Genomic DNA, 19,293 nt, shown 5'->3' with positions numbered 1-19,293 from the left:
GAAATATTAACTGGTCTCACCACTTCGCCCAGTTTCTTATTTTTCTTCAGTAAATAACATTTTTTTCTTAACTTTTGTGTCAACCCCCAACGTATACTATCTAGTGGGACGGAGGGAGTACTCTTTTTCTCCGTAACTTTTTAATCGTCACATTTAACTTTTATACTGTTAAATTGATCAATTTTGATCGAAATTTATTAATATTTTATAATTCAACAAAATAAAAAAATTATATTATTAGAAAATATATTTAATCTATTTGAATATATAATTTTCAATTTTTTAAAATAAAATAAAAATAATGTTTAATCTTTGTTCAAAATACGCAAATTGTGCGTCATTTCACATTATTCCATTGCATGCATAATTATGGGGCTTTTTATCGTAGGTAACATGCAGCCGCTATCCTTCGGGTGCGCACTGGGTAAACCCTACGGACTCACGCAATAGCCTGTAAACCACATGAACCAATGTAAATCGCATTTAAGCGACATGCTCTGACTCAGGAGACATAATCATAAATTCTCCTCCACTAGGATTCGAACCTGTGACCAAGAGGATATTTATCCTCTTTTCAACCAGCTGAGAATTGCTAGGTTTTCATATATCATGTTAAGAATAACAATTTTCTTTAATATTATTATGAGACTCCACGTGCATAAATTTATGCTCACAAATCAAAATAATTCATATATCGATCACGGCATTTAATTAGTCTTTTGGAAAATAGTTTTAAGATCTTAAAATAATGTTTATTAGTCATATGTTCGATTTTCCTCATCGTGATTTCCCGTCTTTGTGACTCATTTAGTCATTTGCAGAATAAAAAGGATTAGTGTTTAACTATAACCAGACGACTAGACACATACATACAGGACAATCGTACCATTTTCTTCGATTTGCAGTTTATGTTTTCTTCTCTTTGTTTGCTTTCCGTCAGTGGACCAAATTTTCTTCAGACTTATTGTCGCATTCATCTTTTGATTGCTGCCACAATTTCAAACTCGTAACTTTACATTGCCAATCAGATCATTCATCGCTAGTTTCCGCATCGTCGGTTCGCGTGTCGTGTTCATATTCAAGTCTTTAGACTTCTGAGTTCTGATGCTACATAACAAGACGAATTGCATATGCATTGCTAAGCTACTGTTGCTTTAATTATTTTCGAATTATATTGTGCACTTTGCTGTGAGACTACTCAGAAAATCTCCAATCACGTAGAACCCTTAGTTAAAAATTATTAATACATACTATAAATCAAAAAATATAGAGATTATGTAACAAAAAAATCATCTTCAATGGTACATTCTCCTTATCTATAAATATAGTCAACCTCTTGATGTTGACCATTGATCATATTTGTTGAACTACTACAAACCTCTAAACAATTTGTAAAAAAAAAATATAATCTTTATTACCATATTGAAGGTATATATTCTATTTATAACAACATACCATTTTAATAACATACTATTTTTAAAATATAGTTAACCAATATAGCCAATACCATCGAAGTACAATTTCTTACAAATTCAACAAATTTTACATGTGTCCGGTTTAGCCAACGAATTATAATCAACACCATTGGAGATGCTCTTATGATATTTGCATTCAAAAATAATCACTTGCTATATTGGAAATTTAATTTTTTAGTACAATGCATATTTTCGTTAAATTTTTCTAATTTCGTCAGTTCGAGAATCGTATAATAGTCATTCAATTATTTGGTAAATGTTAAATCATGAGCATGATTTTAATTTCCAGAGCAAAAGAGCTCTGAAATGACTGAACTATCCTCATATTAATTTTTACTTGAATTATTGATGTGTATCCAGGAAGGGCATTTTAGTCTTTTCACATATCATTTGCTCGCAAATTAAAAAGTTGTTATGGATTTAACATTTTCCCAATTTTTTTCAATTAATTGAAAATTATGGATCTAAAATACAAATATCTCTTGATGTAACAAAAATAAACACTTTTATTCGAACAAATCTCCGCGAACCGAGATCAAACACTGATTTGGTTTATTCAATTTTTTAGATTTTTTTTATAATATGTAACCTGCAGCCGCTAACGTTCAGGTGTGCACTGAGCTCTAATTCTACATAACAGGACGAGTTGCATATGGATTGCAAAGCTTCTGTAGCTTTAATTATTTTCGAATAATATTGTGCTATTTGAGTTCATTATGTAGTGGCATTTTGCTATGTAACTCGAATCTTTCAGTTTAGTTGATAGTGAAATTTCATTCACCATCCTCTTTCACTTCTTTTTGTACGTCTCATTTCTTAGTTAAAGGTGACTGCGAGAGTTGTGACAAAACTATACACACATGTTTTGGCTACTGCATTCAGATATTAGATAAGCAAGAATCAAATTTAGAATTTTGTGACGTAAATAACAACAATGATTAGTGTTAAAAAAATTCTGCATTTCATGTGCATATTAAAGTGTGAGAATGTAGAGCGTGGCAGAAAATCGAATATAAATTCTCAGCCTGAACTCTGATATCACGTTAATACCTCAATCGCTTGCTCCCGAGATTTGTTGGGAAAAAAGAGAAGAGAAGAGATGGGAGGAGAAGAAAAAAAAATAATAGAAGAAAATAAATCAGTCTTGTTTTCTCAAATTTGTGTAAAAAAGAGAGAAAGTGACTAAAAATAAGAAAATAGTGTGAGAAAATATTTTTAAATCTTCCCATTTTGGGGAAAAAAGTTTTGGAGAATTTTTTTTCTGCCTATCATTTCTTTTCTCTCGCCAAAAAACTCGGGAACACGTCTCGAAGAAAAATTTTAAAATTATCATTTTTCTTCTCTTCTTTTATCTTCATTTTCAAACTCTGAATACAGAGTAAGGGAAAAACCATTTTGCGGGATATTATAATAAATAATACTATTTATACGATATTATGCAATTTTTACGTATATAAACAAAGCCATACATTTTTTAACCTTTCTTTCGTAAAAATATATATATAATGTAACCGCTCTATATCCGTTTGATTTTTAAAAAGAAATTCTAACCAACATTCACACAAGAAATGATCATCCATTATATTTTTCCGCAAAGACCAAATAAATTGACAAGAAATGTATTAAGCGCACGTGGCTCCCCGTTCATAAAACGAAAAATTATACTCCCTCCGTCCCAATTTATTTGTCCTGATTGACTTTTTGCAGTCAAATACACTCAATTTTGACTGAAAATTTCATATATTATATAATCGAAAAAAATTATAAAAATTATATTATTAGAAAGTACACTTAATCTACTTTAATACTTATTCTTCAGTTTTTCAAAATAATGAAATATTGATATTTAATTTAAGGTCAAAGTTGAGTCAATTTGAACACAAAAATTCTAACACGACAGATAAATTGAAACGAATGAAATAGATAATTCTAAGAATGGATGAACGAGGACCCTTCACATAACTCTAGCCATAGTATTTTCAAGGCGAGTATGTTACACATGTAGCAGCAGCTACAATGGAAAACAAAAAAAAACACAATAATAATGCAGTAGTAAAGGCCAAAAATAAAATTTACCCCGCTCTATTCCTAGATTTGTTCCTTGATGTCAGGAATCCTGACAAGTTACTTTGGCATTTTGCACCTAGTTCAACGTATACTGTACCAATTTATCGGTCTTGTTTGACTCTTGATGGTCAAATTAACTCAACTTTAGCTGTAAATAAAAAAATATTTTTTATTATTTTGAAAACTTAAAAAATACATATTAAAGTAGATTAAACATATTTTCTAATGATATAATTTTTATAAATATTTTCGATAACGTACTATGTGAAATTTTTAGTCAAAGTTCGGTCAATTTGACCGCAAAAAGTCAAACAAGACAGATAAATTGGGACGAAGGGAGTAGTAGTTTTAGTATACACGTTATGTTTTTTTTTTCTTTTTAATGGAACATTTGAATTTTAACGGTTTCTAATAGGGGTGAGCGCGGTGCGGTTTTTTCCTCAAACCGCAAACCAAGCCGCACATGCGGTTTGCTCAAATTTCTAAACCGCAATTGCACCGCGTACCCTCGAAAACCGCATAAACCACACCACGAAAATGCGGTGCGGTGTGGTGCGGTTTAATGCGGTTTATACTTTACAAGTTCAAAAAAATTAAATAAATTCAAAACTTAAATTTAATCAAATTTCCGAAAATAGTTTTAGTTAATCAGAATGCAACATCTTAGTTGACAAGTATAAATACTTGGATTTTGGTTTTCCTAGTGAAGAAATACAAACAAGAGATTGTGTATTCTTTTTTTTATTTGTCACAAGATCGTGTGATACATTTGAATTCCTTAATGAATTTAACATATAATTATAACTCAATAAGAAAGCTATAGTCATGAAATTTAGTTTAACTAAGAACATAAAATGGTTATTTATGTTATCCGATAGAAATATAAGTGTGAAAATATATGTATATATATTTATATTTATAATATATTAAATATTGCGGTGCGGTGCGGTTTGAACCGCATTTTAAAAATTTAAAACCACAACCCGCACCGCACCGCGCGGTTTATTAAAAATTCAAACCGCAACTGCACCACGAAAATTAAAAACCGCGTTTTGCGGTGCGGTTTGGTGCGGTGCGGGCGGTTTTTGCGGTTTTCGAGGTTTTCTTCACCCCTAGTTTCCAAGATAAACATGAATATTATTCTATTAACATTGAACTTAAAGTATCTTTAAGTAATGGTTTATTTCACTAATGATCACTATCTTCACATAATTTGAATAATTTTTAATATATAAAATTACTATTTTATAATAAGGAATAATGATCTGCAGTTTTTACAAATGAAATGACCTTTCTTTTTGAGAAGTTGGACTACACTATTAACTTTGAACAGCAGATACAGTGATTGGGCTGGACAACTGCACACGAAGCCCGCCTACGAGTAGGCCCATATTACACCGTTATCTGACAACACACTAAAAATTTTCGATGGATTTTCTCGTCCAATCAGCAACTGACTCCATATGCATGCGACAGCCGGGTCAAATTCCGAGTTTTTTTCGAAATTAGGTCGGTGAGTATAAATTAAATCAAAGTCCCCCACTTGATATATAATATGCATATATATTTCAGTCCAGGTGAAAAAACATACTACCTTCGTCCCATTGATTTATCTGCATTTACTATTTACACGTATTTCGAGACTTTCTATAGAATATAGTTTCGTATCGTTTTTTTCTATTTTTTTTTGAATCAAAGTTTAAACATAAAACTTTTATACTGAAAAAAAATTTGAAAAAAATATAATAAAGTTATACTTTAAACGAGCATTGAAAAGCGTGCTAAAAAGTGATGTAGAGAATTTAATGGGACAGATGCAATAATAAATAAAATTGTATCCGAGGGTCAAGGAAGGTATTTTCGAGGGAGTGAAGGTTACTTTGAATAATCTAGTTCCTTTTTTGGTGTCGAAATTTTGATTGATTTTTTGAAAAAGTTAATGCGCTACTCCCTCTATCCCATTGAATTCTATACATCACTTTTCGGCACGATTTTCAATACTTGTTTAATGTATAATTTCATAATATTTTTTTAATTTTTTTTTCTCAATAAAAGTTTTATGTTTAAATTTTTATTCAATTTTTTTTTTTTGAAAAAAACATTATAAAACTATATTTTATAGAAGTCTTAAAATACGTGCAAATAGTGGATATATATATCCCGTTGGGACGGAGGTAGTCCTATGCTTTATTAAATTCACGAAAAAAACTTATTCCAACCCGGTAAATTTACAATCTTGGGGTCGTCTCTCTCACAGGCCTTCAAAAAAATTGTAATTTATTGGAATATATAGTACTAGTATTTTATCTTATAAAGTAAACAAAAATTTTAAATATTTTTTGACGTCGGACTAGAGTGTTACAACACAAAAAACATATACTCTCTCTGTTCCATTGAATTCTATACGTTATTTTTCGGCACGTTTTTCAATACTCATTTAAAACATAACTCCATAATATTTTTTAATTTTTTTAAATAAAAGTTTCATGTTTAAACTTTTATTAAAAAAAAAATGAAAAAAACATTATCAAACTATACTTTATAGAAGTCTCGAAATACGTGCAAATAGTAAACGTATAAAATCGAACAGGACGGAGGGTATTATAATAATTGCATCATGCATACATGATTATGATCCTGATTAAGATTTTATTTTTTTTATCCGGGCCAGGCGGGACCGGACCGAGCCAGGCTTAAGATATACTCCCTCCGTCCCCCTCAATTTTTTATATTGGGGGACGGGGGGTCGGCATGCACTTTAATACTCTTATTGAATGTAGTTGCATAATTTTTTTTAATTTTTTTTTTCTTCTAAATAAAAATATAATGTTTAAACTTTTATATAAAAAAGGAAAATTTTAAAAATAAATTACAGAAATATACTTTATAATTGCTTTAAAATGTTTGTCGAGCTTGTGAAAAATACTGTAAAGAAATGAGAGGGACGGAGGTAGTAACAGGAGAGGGAGGGAATAATGATTTTTTCGTACCGTCAAAGAGTTAAACAATAAAAAATATATGGCTAGAGGCCATAATTTTCTTGAAAACAATGTCATATAATCATAGATTAACTCATTTGTACATGTATTAATCCATTCAACAACAATGAATTATGTTACTTTAAGCCCACATTTTCGAGCCCACATTTTATGGACAAAATCTCTAATTGAGCTTTAAGCCCAGCTTTTTCGAATACAGACGGGATTCTCTTGTATTAAAGGTGAAAAAAGACAACAGCTAAAATGCGAAACAAGATAAAAAGGAGAAACTTCTGAGAAAGGCTCCATTCCTGTTTTTTCACACGTGCAAATATAAGTTTTTATAGTATTTTTAAGTAAGAAAAACATGTTAAGTAACCAGTCACCCGTTGTACTATATTTTTCGCTACGATTGACAACAACAAATATACCCAATACCAATATCAACATTAACAAAAAAAATTAAATTAAATATATGGGGGTGAGAGGACTAAAATCTGAGTCACTCCATAAACCGACCTCTAATATCATGTTAAGGAACAAATTCGTCTAAAACCTTAGGATTGTAAATAAAGATCCGAACAAAATCTTACAGTCATTAACAGAACCTTCTAATATACTAAATGAAATTAAATAAGTTTCTTCATTAATTTTTGGGCAAAAAAGCTAAAAAAAAGAAAGAATATTTTGAACACAAAATTTATTTTAAACACATCTCTAGCAATAAAACTAGTTGGTATGAATGGTAAGTAGGCTGGTTTTGAGTTTTAAACTTTTGAAGTTAGGAGAAGTGGGGGAGTCCAAACTGGGGACTTCAAAGCTACACGTATTCAATCTCCAATCATTGAATATTATTATATTAATATAATTATTTTTTTAATAAAACATCTTCAATAACTATACTATAAAACTTAATTCTGTTGTAATTTAGCTGTTTGTTAGAAGTATATTCTTATATATATTTTATGTAATTGGTTAGTTTGAAGTTAACAAAAGACAAAATATAATTACAGAGAATCCTATATTCTATATAAGTATAATAAATTTAATAAGTGTTTGATTTAAAAATTATTCTAAATAAGTCCATAAATGGGCTAAAATGGCCTTCAATTTTTAAAGGTGTTTGATTTAAATAATATTCTAATTAAGATCGTGAACTGGCCTATGTACCGATTAATCAATATTTCAATTTAAATCATATAATAAATAAAGAGTATTTATCAAAAATACTATTACCTCCGTCCCTCTCATTTCTTTACAGTTTTTTTCACATTCTTGACACGCATTTTAAGGCAACTATAAAGTACATTTCCGTAAATTATTTTTTAAATTTTCTTTTTTTTTTGTATAAAAGTTTGAACATTATACTTTTATTTAGAAGAAAAAAAAATAAAAAAATTTATACAACTATATTTAATAAGGGCATTAAAGTGCGTGTCGAGCTCCCGTCCCCTAATGTAAATAATTGCAGGGGACGGAGGGAGTAACTTTTATATGTGTTTTTGCGATTTTACTATTTTATGATTTTTTTATTGCAAAAATACGGAATTAACCAAAATCAACTATATATACAACTAGTTGAATAAAGTTTTTTTGGTTGATTTGAGTTTGCATGTAGTTGCAAAACCTTATCAAAGTTTGCATGCAGTATTTTTGCAAATTTTATTTTGAAAAATAGAATTTTTTCCAAATTAAAAAGTATTTTTGATTTTTTTTTAAAAATGACAATATTTTTGCAAAAATATTTTTAGATTTAAGTATTTTTCAGAAAAGCTCATAAATAAATTGGTCAAAATTCAATTAGCAAAAAAAGGGTCAAAATTCGATTCTGATTTCTGCATTTGGTATTTACTTACATTGAAACATAAATTGCATTTAGCCGACCGACTTGTATATAATAAATAGAAATATAAATATAGTATTTTTGAAGCCATGCATAAAATCAAATCAATTATTTTTCTGGTGGACAAAGACAGCGATATATAAATAGTAATCATGGACCTATATAAAATGATGGTGGTACTAAAAATTATACATGCATATGTAGTTGTGGATGAGCATGGTACTAGACAAATTCAATACTGCCGAAATTCAAACCTCAATGATTTTTCTGTGATCCTCTCAACTCTTATCTGTAAAACACTTATCCTTCCGTCTCGTTAAACGTTTTCCCTTTTGATTTTTTTACTGTTCAGGATAAACGATTGATTAATAACTTACGTCTAGTCTATAATATCAAACATAGTCACTAGTGTTTTTGTTGGATTCGTATTTATGAGTACTTTAATACAATGAAATTTTTATATTTTATACTAATACGAAATTAAAGAACAAACGTATTCAACATAAATAAGAAATATTTTTAGGGACTAAGGGAGTACTACATAGCTAGTACAGTCCCATCTCGGGCTACCTAAAATGCGAAAACTCAACCAACAAACTCATTTGGCCTCTTTGGTTTTGTAGATTTATCCACTGTTCTAAAAATCCCCGATGTTTTAAAAAATCTCCGATTAATCCCCGATTAATCCATGATTAATTCTTAAAAAATATTTGGCCGATCTATTTTTTGAAATCCGATTAATATTTATAAATTATTTTTGAATTATATATTTCATAATAAATAAGGTAAATATATTAAATATTATTAAAATATTTAAATATATCCGATTTTTGTTCCGATTAATCTTCGATTTGCTGATTAATCCCTAATCGGTACCTAAACCGATTAATGCCGATTACCGATTTTTACAACCATGAATTTATCATAGCAAATTCAACCTCAACATAATTTATTTTCAAGTAAGATATACATGATGTCTTGACACAAAGAAAAAGTAAGTTTAGTGTTACACAAAACGACAACATTTAAAGCGTGGCGCATCTTTAGGCCGTCAAACGGCTAATTCGTATACAAATCTGCCTATATATATCTGTAATTGTTATATTTGAATATAGATAATATTTATTATTTATTTTTTTCGAATATGGATAACATTTATTTTTTTTCGAATACGAATACAAATATTTTGGATGAATATTAGAGTTTTTAAATTTTTTTGATGAATCTACTGTAATATTGATGATTGTAGAACATTTTTTACGATTAAACTCGAGTGATATATATATATGTATAAAATATGCGTATAATTATATAAAATTTGTATTAATATATTATTTAATGCATGTACACACTACAAACTAAAAGAATAAATTTTAAATTATATATAATTATATAATTATATAATATAAATATCATATATATATTTTATTTCAGATTCGATTATGCCGGATTCGGATACGGATAATATTCCGCTTTATTTTGAATACAGATATTATTCATTTTTCTTGGATACGAATACGGATTTTTCGGACGAATATCAAATTTTTCGAATTTTTTTGGCATCTCTACATACTGGACCCCGAATTTCTAAAAGTAAAAAAATGAAGTTAATTTTAAAATGTAGTTAAAATTACTATTCATTCAAATTTTCATATATTTTTTAAGTTTTATTTTAACCGTCGCTTAATTTTTCTATACACATTTGAATATTCAAATGTGCATCGATCGTATTGGTTAAATTATCATTTTTAAAATATTTTTTGACAATAAAAGTTTATCTTATATATCTTTATTCAGAAAAATAAAATTTTAAAAATTATTATTTTTATTATACGATTAAAATACTTAAAAAAAACACAATTAAAAAGAAACAGATTCGTTCTTGACATCGAGTACGTTACTTGAATTTACTTGATTCCATTAACTTGGAGTATTTGTCCGATTTCTAAATGTAAAAAATAGCCAAAATGCGTTACACTTGTAAAAATTGTTATTCTTGCATTTTGGCACGTTAAATATATTTTTCAATGACTTCTGCACCTGTGTTAACCTAGGGCCTGTTTGTCAACTTACTTATAAGCCACTTATGGCTAGCCCGTAACAACTTATCGACGAGTGTTTGTCGACCCAACTTATAAGCTGAATTTACAACTTATAAGCTGATAAGTTGAAAGTTGGCAGTGACGTACTTTTTTCCAACTTATTTTCATTTTTTCACTTTTTTCTAAAGTTTTGATTTTAAAATATAAATTTTTAAATATTTTCTAATTTAAGATTCATGAACTAAGATAATTGTAGTTAATAATTATTTGTTTTAATTTATTTAAGTAAAAAAACTTCTGACTTATAAGTAAATTTATCCAAATACTTATAGAACTTATAAATATTTATTAACTTATCACTTATTTCGCACTTAATCATTTTAAGTCATAAGTTACTTATTTTAAGATTTCCCAAACGGGCACCTAATATACATACCTTATATGAGCTTGGATAGCTCCAGTGATAAGGAACTTATCTTTGTCGTCTCAGGTTCTACTCTGGCTCACCCGAGAATTATTGAGAATAGATACTCATTTGTAACGTTATAAGTTATATTAGTCAAAAAATAAATAAATAAACATACCTTAAATAATAAAGAAAGAAAAAACCACACCGCATATTTTGATTTGGACAACATTATAGTAGCAACAGAGTAATAAAAAATTAAAAAATAAAAACAAAAAACTAATAAAATACAATGCACTCAACGAAGATACATTTGCAAGGGCAATATGGTCCAAAAAGACTGACAGCCACAAAGAGAAAAAAACCTTTCCTAGCCCCTCCCTCACCGCCCGCGCTCTTGTCAACCGCCACTTTCCCCCCTCTCTCTCTATCTCTCTCCCACTTTTCTCTCGGCGAGAGAGATTCCAAAACACTCAGCGAGAGAGATTTAAAAAAACACACACTCATCTCCTCACATCTGCGTGAGAGAGAAAGTCAAAACACTAACAAACTCGAAATGGCGCGAGCAACAACCGTCGCCACGTCAGCACCGCCGCGATCACGAGTGTCTCTCCGCCTCCTCCTCCGCGTCGCATCCGTAGCTTGCGGCATACAGTTCGGGTGGGCCCTACAGCTCTCACTCTTAACGCCTTATGTACAGGAGCTAGGCATACCTCACGCGTGGGCGAGTATAATCTGGCTCTGTGGGCCCCTCTCCGGACTATTAGTTCAGCCAATTGTTGGACATATGAGTGATAAGTGTACTAGTAAGTACGGTCGCCGGCGGCCGTTCATCGTCGCCGGAGGATCGGCGATTATTTTGTCGGTTATTATAATTGCGCATTCTGCTGATATTGGGGGATTGTTTGGAGACACTACGGAGAACAGAACAATGGCGATTGTCGCGTTTATTATCGGGTTTTGGTTGCTTGATGTTGCGAATAATATGACTCAAGGTCCTTGTCGTGCTCTCCTCGCTGATCTCACCGGTAATTGTCACTCTCTTAATCGTATTAGTTCTCGTGTTCTCGAGCTAAAACTGTTCTCACTTGATCGCGAGTAGTAGATAATCGTATTAGTTCTCGTGTTCTTTTAGCTAAAACTGTTCTCACTTGATCGCGAGTAGTGTTGCTATGAAGTTTAATTATGTTAATTTTTAGAAATTGAGATTGCGAGAAATTTAATTAAGTGAGATTGAAATTAGGATATGGATTGATAATCCTAGATTTTAGCATTAACTTTCTTTGTTGATGACCAATAAGAATAAAGTGGAATCTTCTATTATAAGGGACAGTGATTTATAATGATTTTATTTATTTTTTAATGAATTATTTCTTGTGTAGGGTATGTTAATATGTGTTTTTAGTTTTTGTGGTCTATTTATAGAGTATCTTTTTTTTTTCTAGAGAAATTTAGTCGGTTATGACCTATGTGGTCTTTAAATTGCATTGATGTTGAATTGAGTTCAAAGTCATTTCTGTGGCAAATTTATGTCCATATTCAATGCATCAATATGGGAATGTAATGAAATTAATTACGGGAAATAAATGGAAGAATTTATATATGGGGACTAAAATTAATTATGGAAAATAAATTAAAGAACTTATGTATGGGACTGAAATTAATTATGGGAAATAAATGAAAGAACTTATGGACTTTTGTGTTTGGACCATGGCTTTGTTGATTGAACCTTTGATATAGACATCATTATTGTCTTTTTAATTTTTTTGTTTGAAAATAGGAATGACCTATATGCAGATTGAACTGCAACCATATGATACTTGGTATCTGTATCTGCTAAAATTATACTATAACATAGGGTCATTCGTGCAATAAGAACTAATTTGTGAACTACTAACTCTCGTTTTAAGCAAAAGTATTGTATACTCTTATATGCAGCTCTTGTTCTCAGCCGCTAACCTCTGATTAAATGATTTTTTTAATCCTTTGACCGTGCTGTGCCAGAAAGAAGACTAGAAGAGTACAAAGCAATGCAGACACTAACCTTTAGAAGATTCATTACTTCTGGCTTTAAATAAATGAGCTAAGTATCTAGCCTCTCTACAAGTCCACATTGATTAGAACTCAATTTGGATTCAAATTTTCGATTCTAAAACCATACACTTTAATAACCAAAACTTATGTCATTCAACAGATTTTCCCAGCAAAATCATCATTTTTAAGAACCAAATTTTGACCCACATATTCAATTAGAACTCCATCCACCTTAATAACCAAAACTTGAGATATACAACAATATGACCCCGCATGTAATTAGTCTAAATGTCCAGTCTGTCAATTAACATTACGTGACAAATTAACGATTCTTATAAAGAACCAAAGAAAAGATTCTGGAATATGGGAACGATAGATCGAGATCAAGAGCGAAGGTAGATAGAGGAAACATACCTGTAGAACTGGTTCATCACCACACACTGGCCACTGCTCATCGCTTGCAGCTACTTCACTGTGTTATAAACAACTAAACATTGGCGGTAGTTTCAAGTTACTTGTCATTTGTCAAACTACAATCTATCATCAACTTCGTTACATTTATTCAATTATATCCCCAACTTTATTGTTATAATATTTATCAATTTCTTAAGTTTCAGAATCTGCATTTTGACCTCTAAAGTTTTAAGTATTTATTCAAAATCCCGTGAAGTTAATGATAATTACATAGCAGCCCCTGAGATTTCAGAAAATTATAGAAACAACCCATAAACTTTTCTAATTTTAAAATATAACCTCTAAACTTTATAAAATTTGCCAATCCTGTGTCGTTCGAGACAATGGTTATTGCCAAGGAAGTTGAAGTCGCATGGACGCATATATGATGAAGCAAACTAATACAAAATTAGGGCGATGTTCTTTGGGTTGAGCACATATGTGGACGCGTATATAAATTCTGTACATGTTACATATATTTTTTAGATATGTATATAATTCTTGATTTTAACTCTATTTCATATATATCTCGTAAAGTACAACCCATCTTTTTGGTTTAGTTACATACATAAGATATTATTCATAATTATTTTAATTAACATTCAGTAAATATTAATTCGAATTAGCATGTATAAAACAGAGATAGTGTAAAAGGTTTATCATATTACTTAAGGGCGTCCATAGTGCAAATATACACATTGTTTTACCAATTACCACACTTATGTTACTTGCCAAACTTATATTCATGTAGCGAGTGTGTATATGTGGAAACAGCAAAAGAGTAGATGTAAGGTCTGCATGCATCGTATCCTCTCAGATCCCGCTGTACGATCTTGATACACTTATGATCATGATATACCGGGTATATTTGGTTTTGTTTATATTATGTTGCTAGAAACTTAGAATACAAAATGCGTTTAAGTTGGTCTATTTACTTTTTAAAGTGTGGTTTTTGTTTTTCAAGTTTGACAAACTTGTGAAGATCTTTGAAAGGCTAGAAGAACGATGTGGATATGATTATAAAAACGTCAACTATTGAGCATTATAGTGCTCATATCTAACTTATAAATTAAAGTTCGATTTTCAATAGCAAAAATGGATATCAACAGTCAAAAAAATAAATACTTTTGAGTTTTTACAGTAAGAGTTGTGTTAACAATTGTTGCCACCGGAAGAACCCCGCATATCTTCTGCCAAATCACTCTGAGAATGAAATGATGCCCTTTGAACTTACAATTACAACTGAAATTAATAGTTCAAAACTTTATTTAAATGTATATTTTTATAATAACTCAGATATCTATTCTGTGAAAAAACAAGCTCTCCAAACACCTTGACGTAAGGTGTTGACAGAAGGCACTAGGATTATATATTGCTAACACTCCTCCACACTCGTACGATTGGACACACATCAGCATATAGGCAAAACAGACAGATAATTTAAAATACTGTGGTGGGTGGACTCCAATCCATCACCTCTTCTTAAACCTGAGCTCTGTGCTATCTTATTATGTTAACTCTTCTAACACCTTAAGGTGATAGCAAAGGGCACCAACTTGAATGGTATACTATTAAGATTATCAAGTTTATCGATATATGTGTACTGAGTCATTAAATCTATTATTTGAGTAGTTTGAATGGAAAACAAGTCAAATCTCACACTGTACAGATTCTGCTTTTACTGTTATCAAACTTTTTTCTTGAGTTTGGCACTTCGGCTTATATTCCAAAAAAAATTTATCTTATTTTTTGATGATAATAAGCAGAGATCTGACCAGTGCAATTCAGCACCAACAAAATAGATCTACACAAGTGTTGGCAGATTTTTGTGATCTATTATTGTGGAGCTTGAAATTTGATATGATCATCTAGACTTGCAATTAAGTTTTTCTATTCTCAGGAAATGATCCCCGGAGAACGCGAGTGGCAAATGCATATTTCTCTTTGTTTATGGCTATTGGGAATGTTCTAGGGTATGCTACTGGTGCTTTCAGCGGTTGGTACAAAGTATTCCCATTTGCTCTCACCTCTGCATGCACCATCAACTGCGCTAACCTAAAATCTGCCTTCTACATTGATATTGTCTTTATTTTAATTACTACATATATAAGCATCACCGCCGCTAAGGAGCAACCGTTGGGTTCCAGCCATGACGGTACCCCATTTTCTGAAGATGGGACTGCACAGTCAGGTCATATTGAAGAAGCTTTCCTTTGGGAATTGTTTGGGACTTTTAGATTACTACCAGGTTCGGTTTGGGTAATCCTTCTCGTTACTTGTTTAAATTGGATTGGGTGGTTTCCTTTTATTCTCTTTGATACTGATTGGATGGGTAGAGAAATTTATGGTGGAGAGCCAAATCAAGGGCAAAGTTATAGTAATGGAGTCAGAATGGGAGCATTTGGCTTAATGTTGAATTCTGTGGTTCTTGGCATTACTTCGGTGCTCATGGAGAAGCTCTGTCGGATATGGGGGTCTGGTTTTATGTGGGGGCTGTCAAACATACTGATGACTATCTGTTTCTTTGCAATGCTTTTAATCACGTTTATAGCAAAAAATATGGACTACGGCACTGATCCACCTCCAAACGGAATTGTGATTGCTGCATTAATAGTTTTTGCAGTTCTTGGCATTCCTTTATCTGTAAGTTTCTTTCTTGTGCAATTTAAAGTAGATTTATAGTTATATTCCAAAATTATTGTAAAATTCTCTCGAGTGTTTTGGAATACCCTTTTTGTAAATAAAAGGCCATCGCTGTGCAATAAACTAACAAAGGCCAGATGAAATATTACTGCAGATCACTTACAGTGTTCCATATGCCTTAGTCGCAACCCGGATTGAGTCACTGGGACTAGGCCAAGGTAGTTATATTTATATTCAATGGGATCTCTTCCATCTATTTTTTTGTTCAAGTGTAGTTACTTTTGTGCTGAAACTGAATTACATTCATGCAGGCTTGTCGATGGGTGTTTTGAATCTAGCTATTGTTGTCCCTCAGGTATTGTTTCTTATCTTTATTTTACTGTGTTTTGTTAATGTACTAACTATACATTGTTATTGTGCGCGCAATTGTGCGCATGTACTGCGTGTTTCCTATCCATTATTTTAGTGTGTCTTATTGTATAGTTGTTATGTACTTCGTCGCTCTTTATGTAGTTCTCATATATCTATGGTGCTTTTATGTAATTATTTATGTGTCTTATTGTTGTTTTTGCTTTGTTAAAGCTGTGGCCTTTGATCGTAAAACAGTGCATTACCTTACTTCCTTTATATAAGCGTGAAACACACAAGTGGATTTGCTCCGTTCTCTCTCTCTCTTTGTCCCAGATATTTTTCTTTGCTTGACTATCTACATCTCTTCTAAAATTTTTAGCTTTACATTTCTGTATATTGAATTCAACTGTGCTGTTCATAACGTCAAAATATTGCATATCTTCGATTAACTTCTCTTCTAGGTTTCTGAATCTTCTACCATTTAATCTCTGACTATTAACTGAAACTGGTCCTTGCCCTGACATAGACCTTTCTGCAAGCTTAAATTTACACAGATCTAAAGACTTTAAAATTAATTTGAACAATGTGAATATATTAACTAGGTAAGTGTGTTATATTTACCAGCTTAATGCACGACTCTATAATTTCAGACTTCAAATATCTTATGTTCCATTATAGTAGTTAGTTGGAGATACGACCATCGCTTAAATGTCAAATATGTAAAATCAGGTGCTCGTAATGTCGTGTATTGTGAGTGAAATTTGTTTAAAGATGTTACTTGGAGGAGAACTTTTATCATTATCATCAACCATGTTCACGTTTTTAAGTTTCTCTAGCATGATTTTGGACCGAATCAGGAAATAAATGTGCTATTAAATAGCTTCCAGTAAACAACTCAGTCAGTGAATCTTCTTATGTCAGATTTGCTGAGCTCATTTTGCTTCTTGTTCAGTTTACACTGTTGGGTAAAAATTAGTTGTAGGAGTGAACTCCATTTATGTACATCTATAGAAATAGCATACTTAGGGAAATGTTTAAAATGTTTAAAAAATGATAACCCCTCAAACCCCTATGGATTTTTACACTTAGATAGCAATAGTGTTTTTCCCAAGCATCTAATATAGATATGATTTCATTGAACAGGTTGTGGTGTCTGCTGGAAGTGGACCATGGGATCAATTATTTGGTGGAGGTAACTCACCCGCCTTTGTAGTGGCAGCATTATCTGCCTTTGCTGCTGGACTCGTAGCCCTCTTAGGTATACGTCGAACAAGGGTTGATAAATCCAGACTCCACCACTGAGGTATTATGTTGTATCTTTTTTTCCCACACCTCAAATTTATATTCAAACCAGGAGAGTGAAATGCCACAGCTAGTATGAATTATGTAAATATATTTTGTTCAATTGATTTAAAATATATTTGTTGCCACAAATTTTCTCCTTGACGTTTTGTTATCAATTTCATTGTTAAGTTTTGTATCCTGAAAGCCGTGGTCTTGAAAACGAAACTATCTATCATGCATAGACAAGTGCCATGTCCTGTAATTAAATAATTTAGCATGTGATGAGGCTTCCCCTATGTTACTATACAAGTCGAAATATGAAGTACATCTGCAAATGTCCATCACGAGGCAGGATTGTAATGTCATTGTCTTGATGTTTTGTCTTAAACCAGGATAGGAGTTTGCTTTTACATTTGGTTATATTTTTTTACCGTCAAAATTTTGTACTGCACAAGGTTCATAAGCTTAAGCGAAATAGGCCACCACCAACTTCTTCACGACGACTGATGGATAATGTCTATATATTATAGTGATAGAAACTTGAATCTGACTTTAGTTAACCATGTCATTCTAATACCTAAAGTTTAGACATCTATCTTTAGACAACATTTTGAACCCTAGACAATAATAAACTTCATGGTAGATTACTTCGAAAGGCTGTAGTTGCTCATAAATTGGTTGCTTATACCATGCTAATGATGCAAGTTGCTAGCGAACGCAGAACACATTTTTTTGTTGTCACTGTGATGTATCAAATTTAAATTACCCCACACCTCTCAACTGATAATTTCGTTACAAGTTATTAACAATCAGTGGAGTATCACTTTAAATCATCCTGAGTGGTGTTGTACAATCACTACAGATATGGTATCACTGTCAGACTTGGTTACCAATGAAGACAAGTAATTGGGATCTATTCCTAATGAAGAGTTACGTCTGATTAGGAACATTGATTTCGGATTGTTATTTCCATTCAAATGTCCTGGAATCTCATGCTGTGTTTGCGCATAGAATCGGTGAACAAGTATTGTTTATTATTCCAGCTAGCTGCCAAGAGTTACTGTGGATTATGCTGATTTAAACCTTTGATGGAGACATGATATTGTTCAATTTTTGCTGGAAAGCTTTTGGGTGATGATTCCGCGGGATCTCTTTTTTTATATTCTTTTTTCTTGCTTCATTCTGAACTTTGGAATAAATTCTTATGTTAATTGCACTTATCGGTATCAATACATGTCTGTATCCCTTTAATGTTCTGGTTTATAGTAAAGCTTTCTCTGAATGCCGCTGTACTTGGTCAGATATACATATAGAATAAATCATTACATAATGATACTTCTCTTGAGTCTGACGATTGATGACACTTCTACTTGTGCATGCTTGAGCTAAGTGCATTTATACATCTTTGCATCATGTTTTGTACTAATCTACTTTTATCTAATTTTACATTACAATTAAGCATTCGTAAAGAACCACAGGTAAAGGCAGGATTCGTGTATTTGCATCATAGTGCACTCAAAATCACGGATGTAGACATATGATAAATTTGCGAGCAGGATTTCATTTAAAGTACGACCTTAGAAACACATTCAGATACTCAGAGCAGTGATTGCCATAGCATTATGAAATATCTGCCTTCTCTGTAGTCTATATTATATACCAGTCTTGCACATTATAGTTCTATTATTGTCACAGTCATATCTCTGATATCTGGACA

General features: G+C 31.5%; 1 protein-coding gene across 3 annotated transcripts; it reads left to right on the top strand.

Annotated features, from left to right (window-relative positions):
- Positions 1-11,130: 11,130 nt before the first annotated feature.
- On the top strand, positions 11,131-18,953 carry LOC141711390 (sucrose transport protein SUC4-like). Of its 3 annotated transcripts, none has more exons than XM_074513814.1 (6): positions 11,131-11,839; positions 15,199-15,941; positions 16,096-16,159; positions 16,253-16,296; positions 17,436-17,595; positions 18,620-18,953. In XM_074513814.1, exons 1-5 carry the CDS (start codon positions 11,368-11,370, stop codon positions 17,592-17,594), a joined length of 1,482 nt encoding a protein of 493 aa, XP_074369915.1. In that variant the 5' UTR covers positions 11,131-11,367; the 3' UTR covers position 17,595; positions 18,620-18,953. The 3 variants fall into 3 exon arrangements, with proteins under 3 accessions (XP_074369915.1, XP_074369914.1, XP_074369913.1); XM_074513813.1 differs by having other exon boundaries at positions 18,521-18,953; XM_074513812.1 differs by having other exon boundaries at positions 11,132-11,839; positions 18,439-18,953.
- Positions 18,954-19,293: the final 340 nt, after the last annotated feature.

The sequence above is a fragment of the Apium graveolens genome, chromosome 3 (assembly GCF_009905375.1).
Source record: "Apium graveolens cultivar Ventura chromosome 3, ASM990537v1, whole genome shotgun sequence".
NCBI lineage: Eukaryota > Viridiplantae > Streptophyta > Magnoliopsida > Apiales > Apiaceae > Apium > Apium graveolens.
Note: the sequence above shows the minus strand (reverse complement) of the source record. Positions and strands in the feature narration are given on the sequence as shown.

Coding starts and splice junctions, on each gene's coding strand:
- LOC141711390 (XM_074513814.1), top strand. CDS start 11,368: ATGGCGCGAGCAACAACCGTCGCCACGTCAGCACCGCCGCGATCACGA. Junction 11,840..15,198: donor TCTCCTCGCTGATCTCACCG/GTAATTGTCACT, acceptor TTCTATTCTCAG/GAAATGATCCCCGGAGAACG. Junction 16,160..16,252: donor GTCACTGGGACTAGGCCAAG/GTAGTTATATTT, acceptor ACATTCATGCAG/GCTTGTCGATGGGTGTTTTG.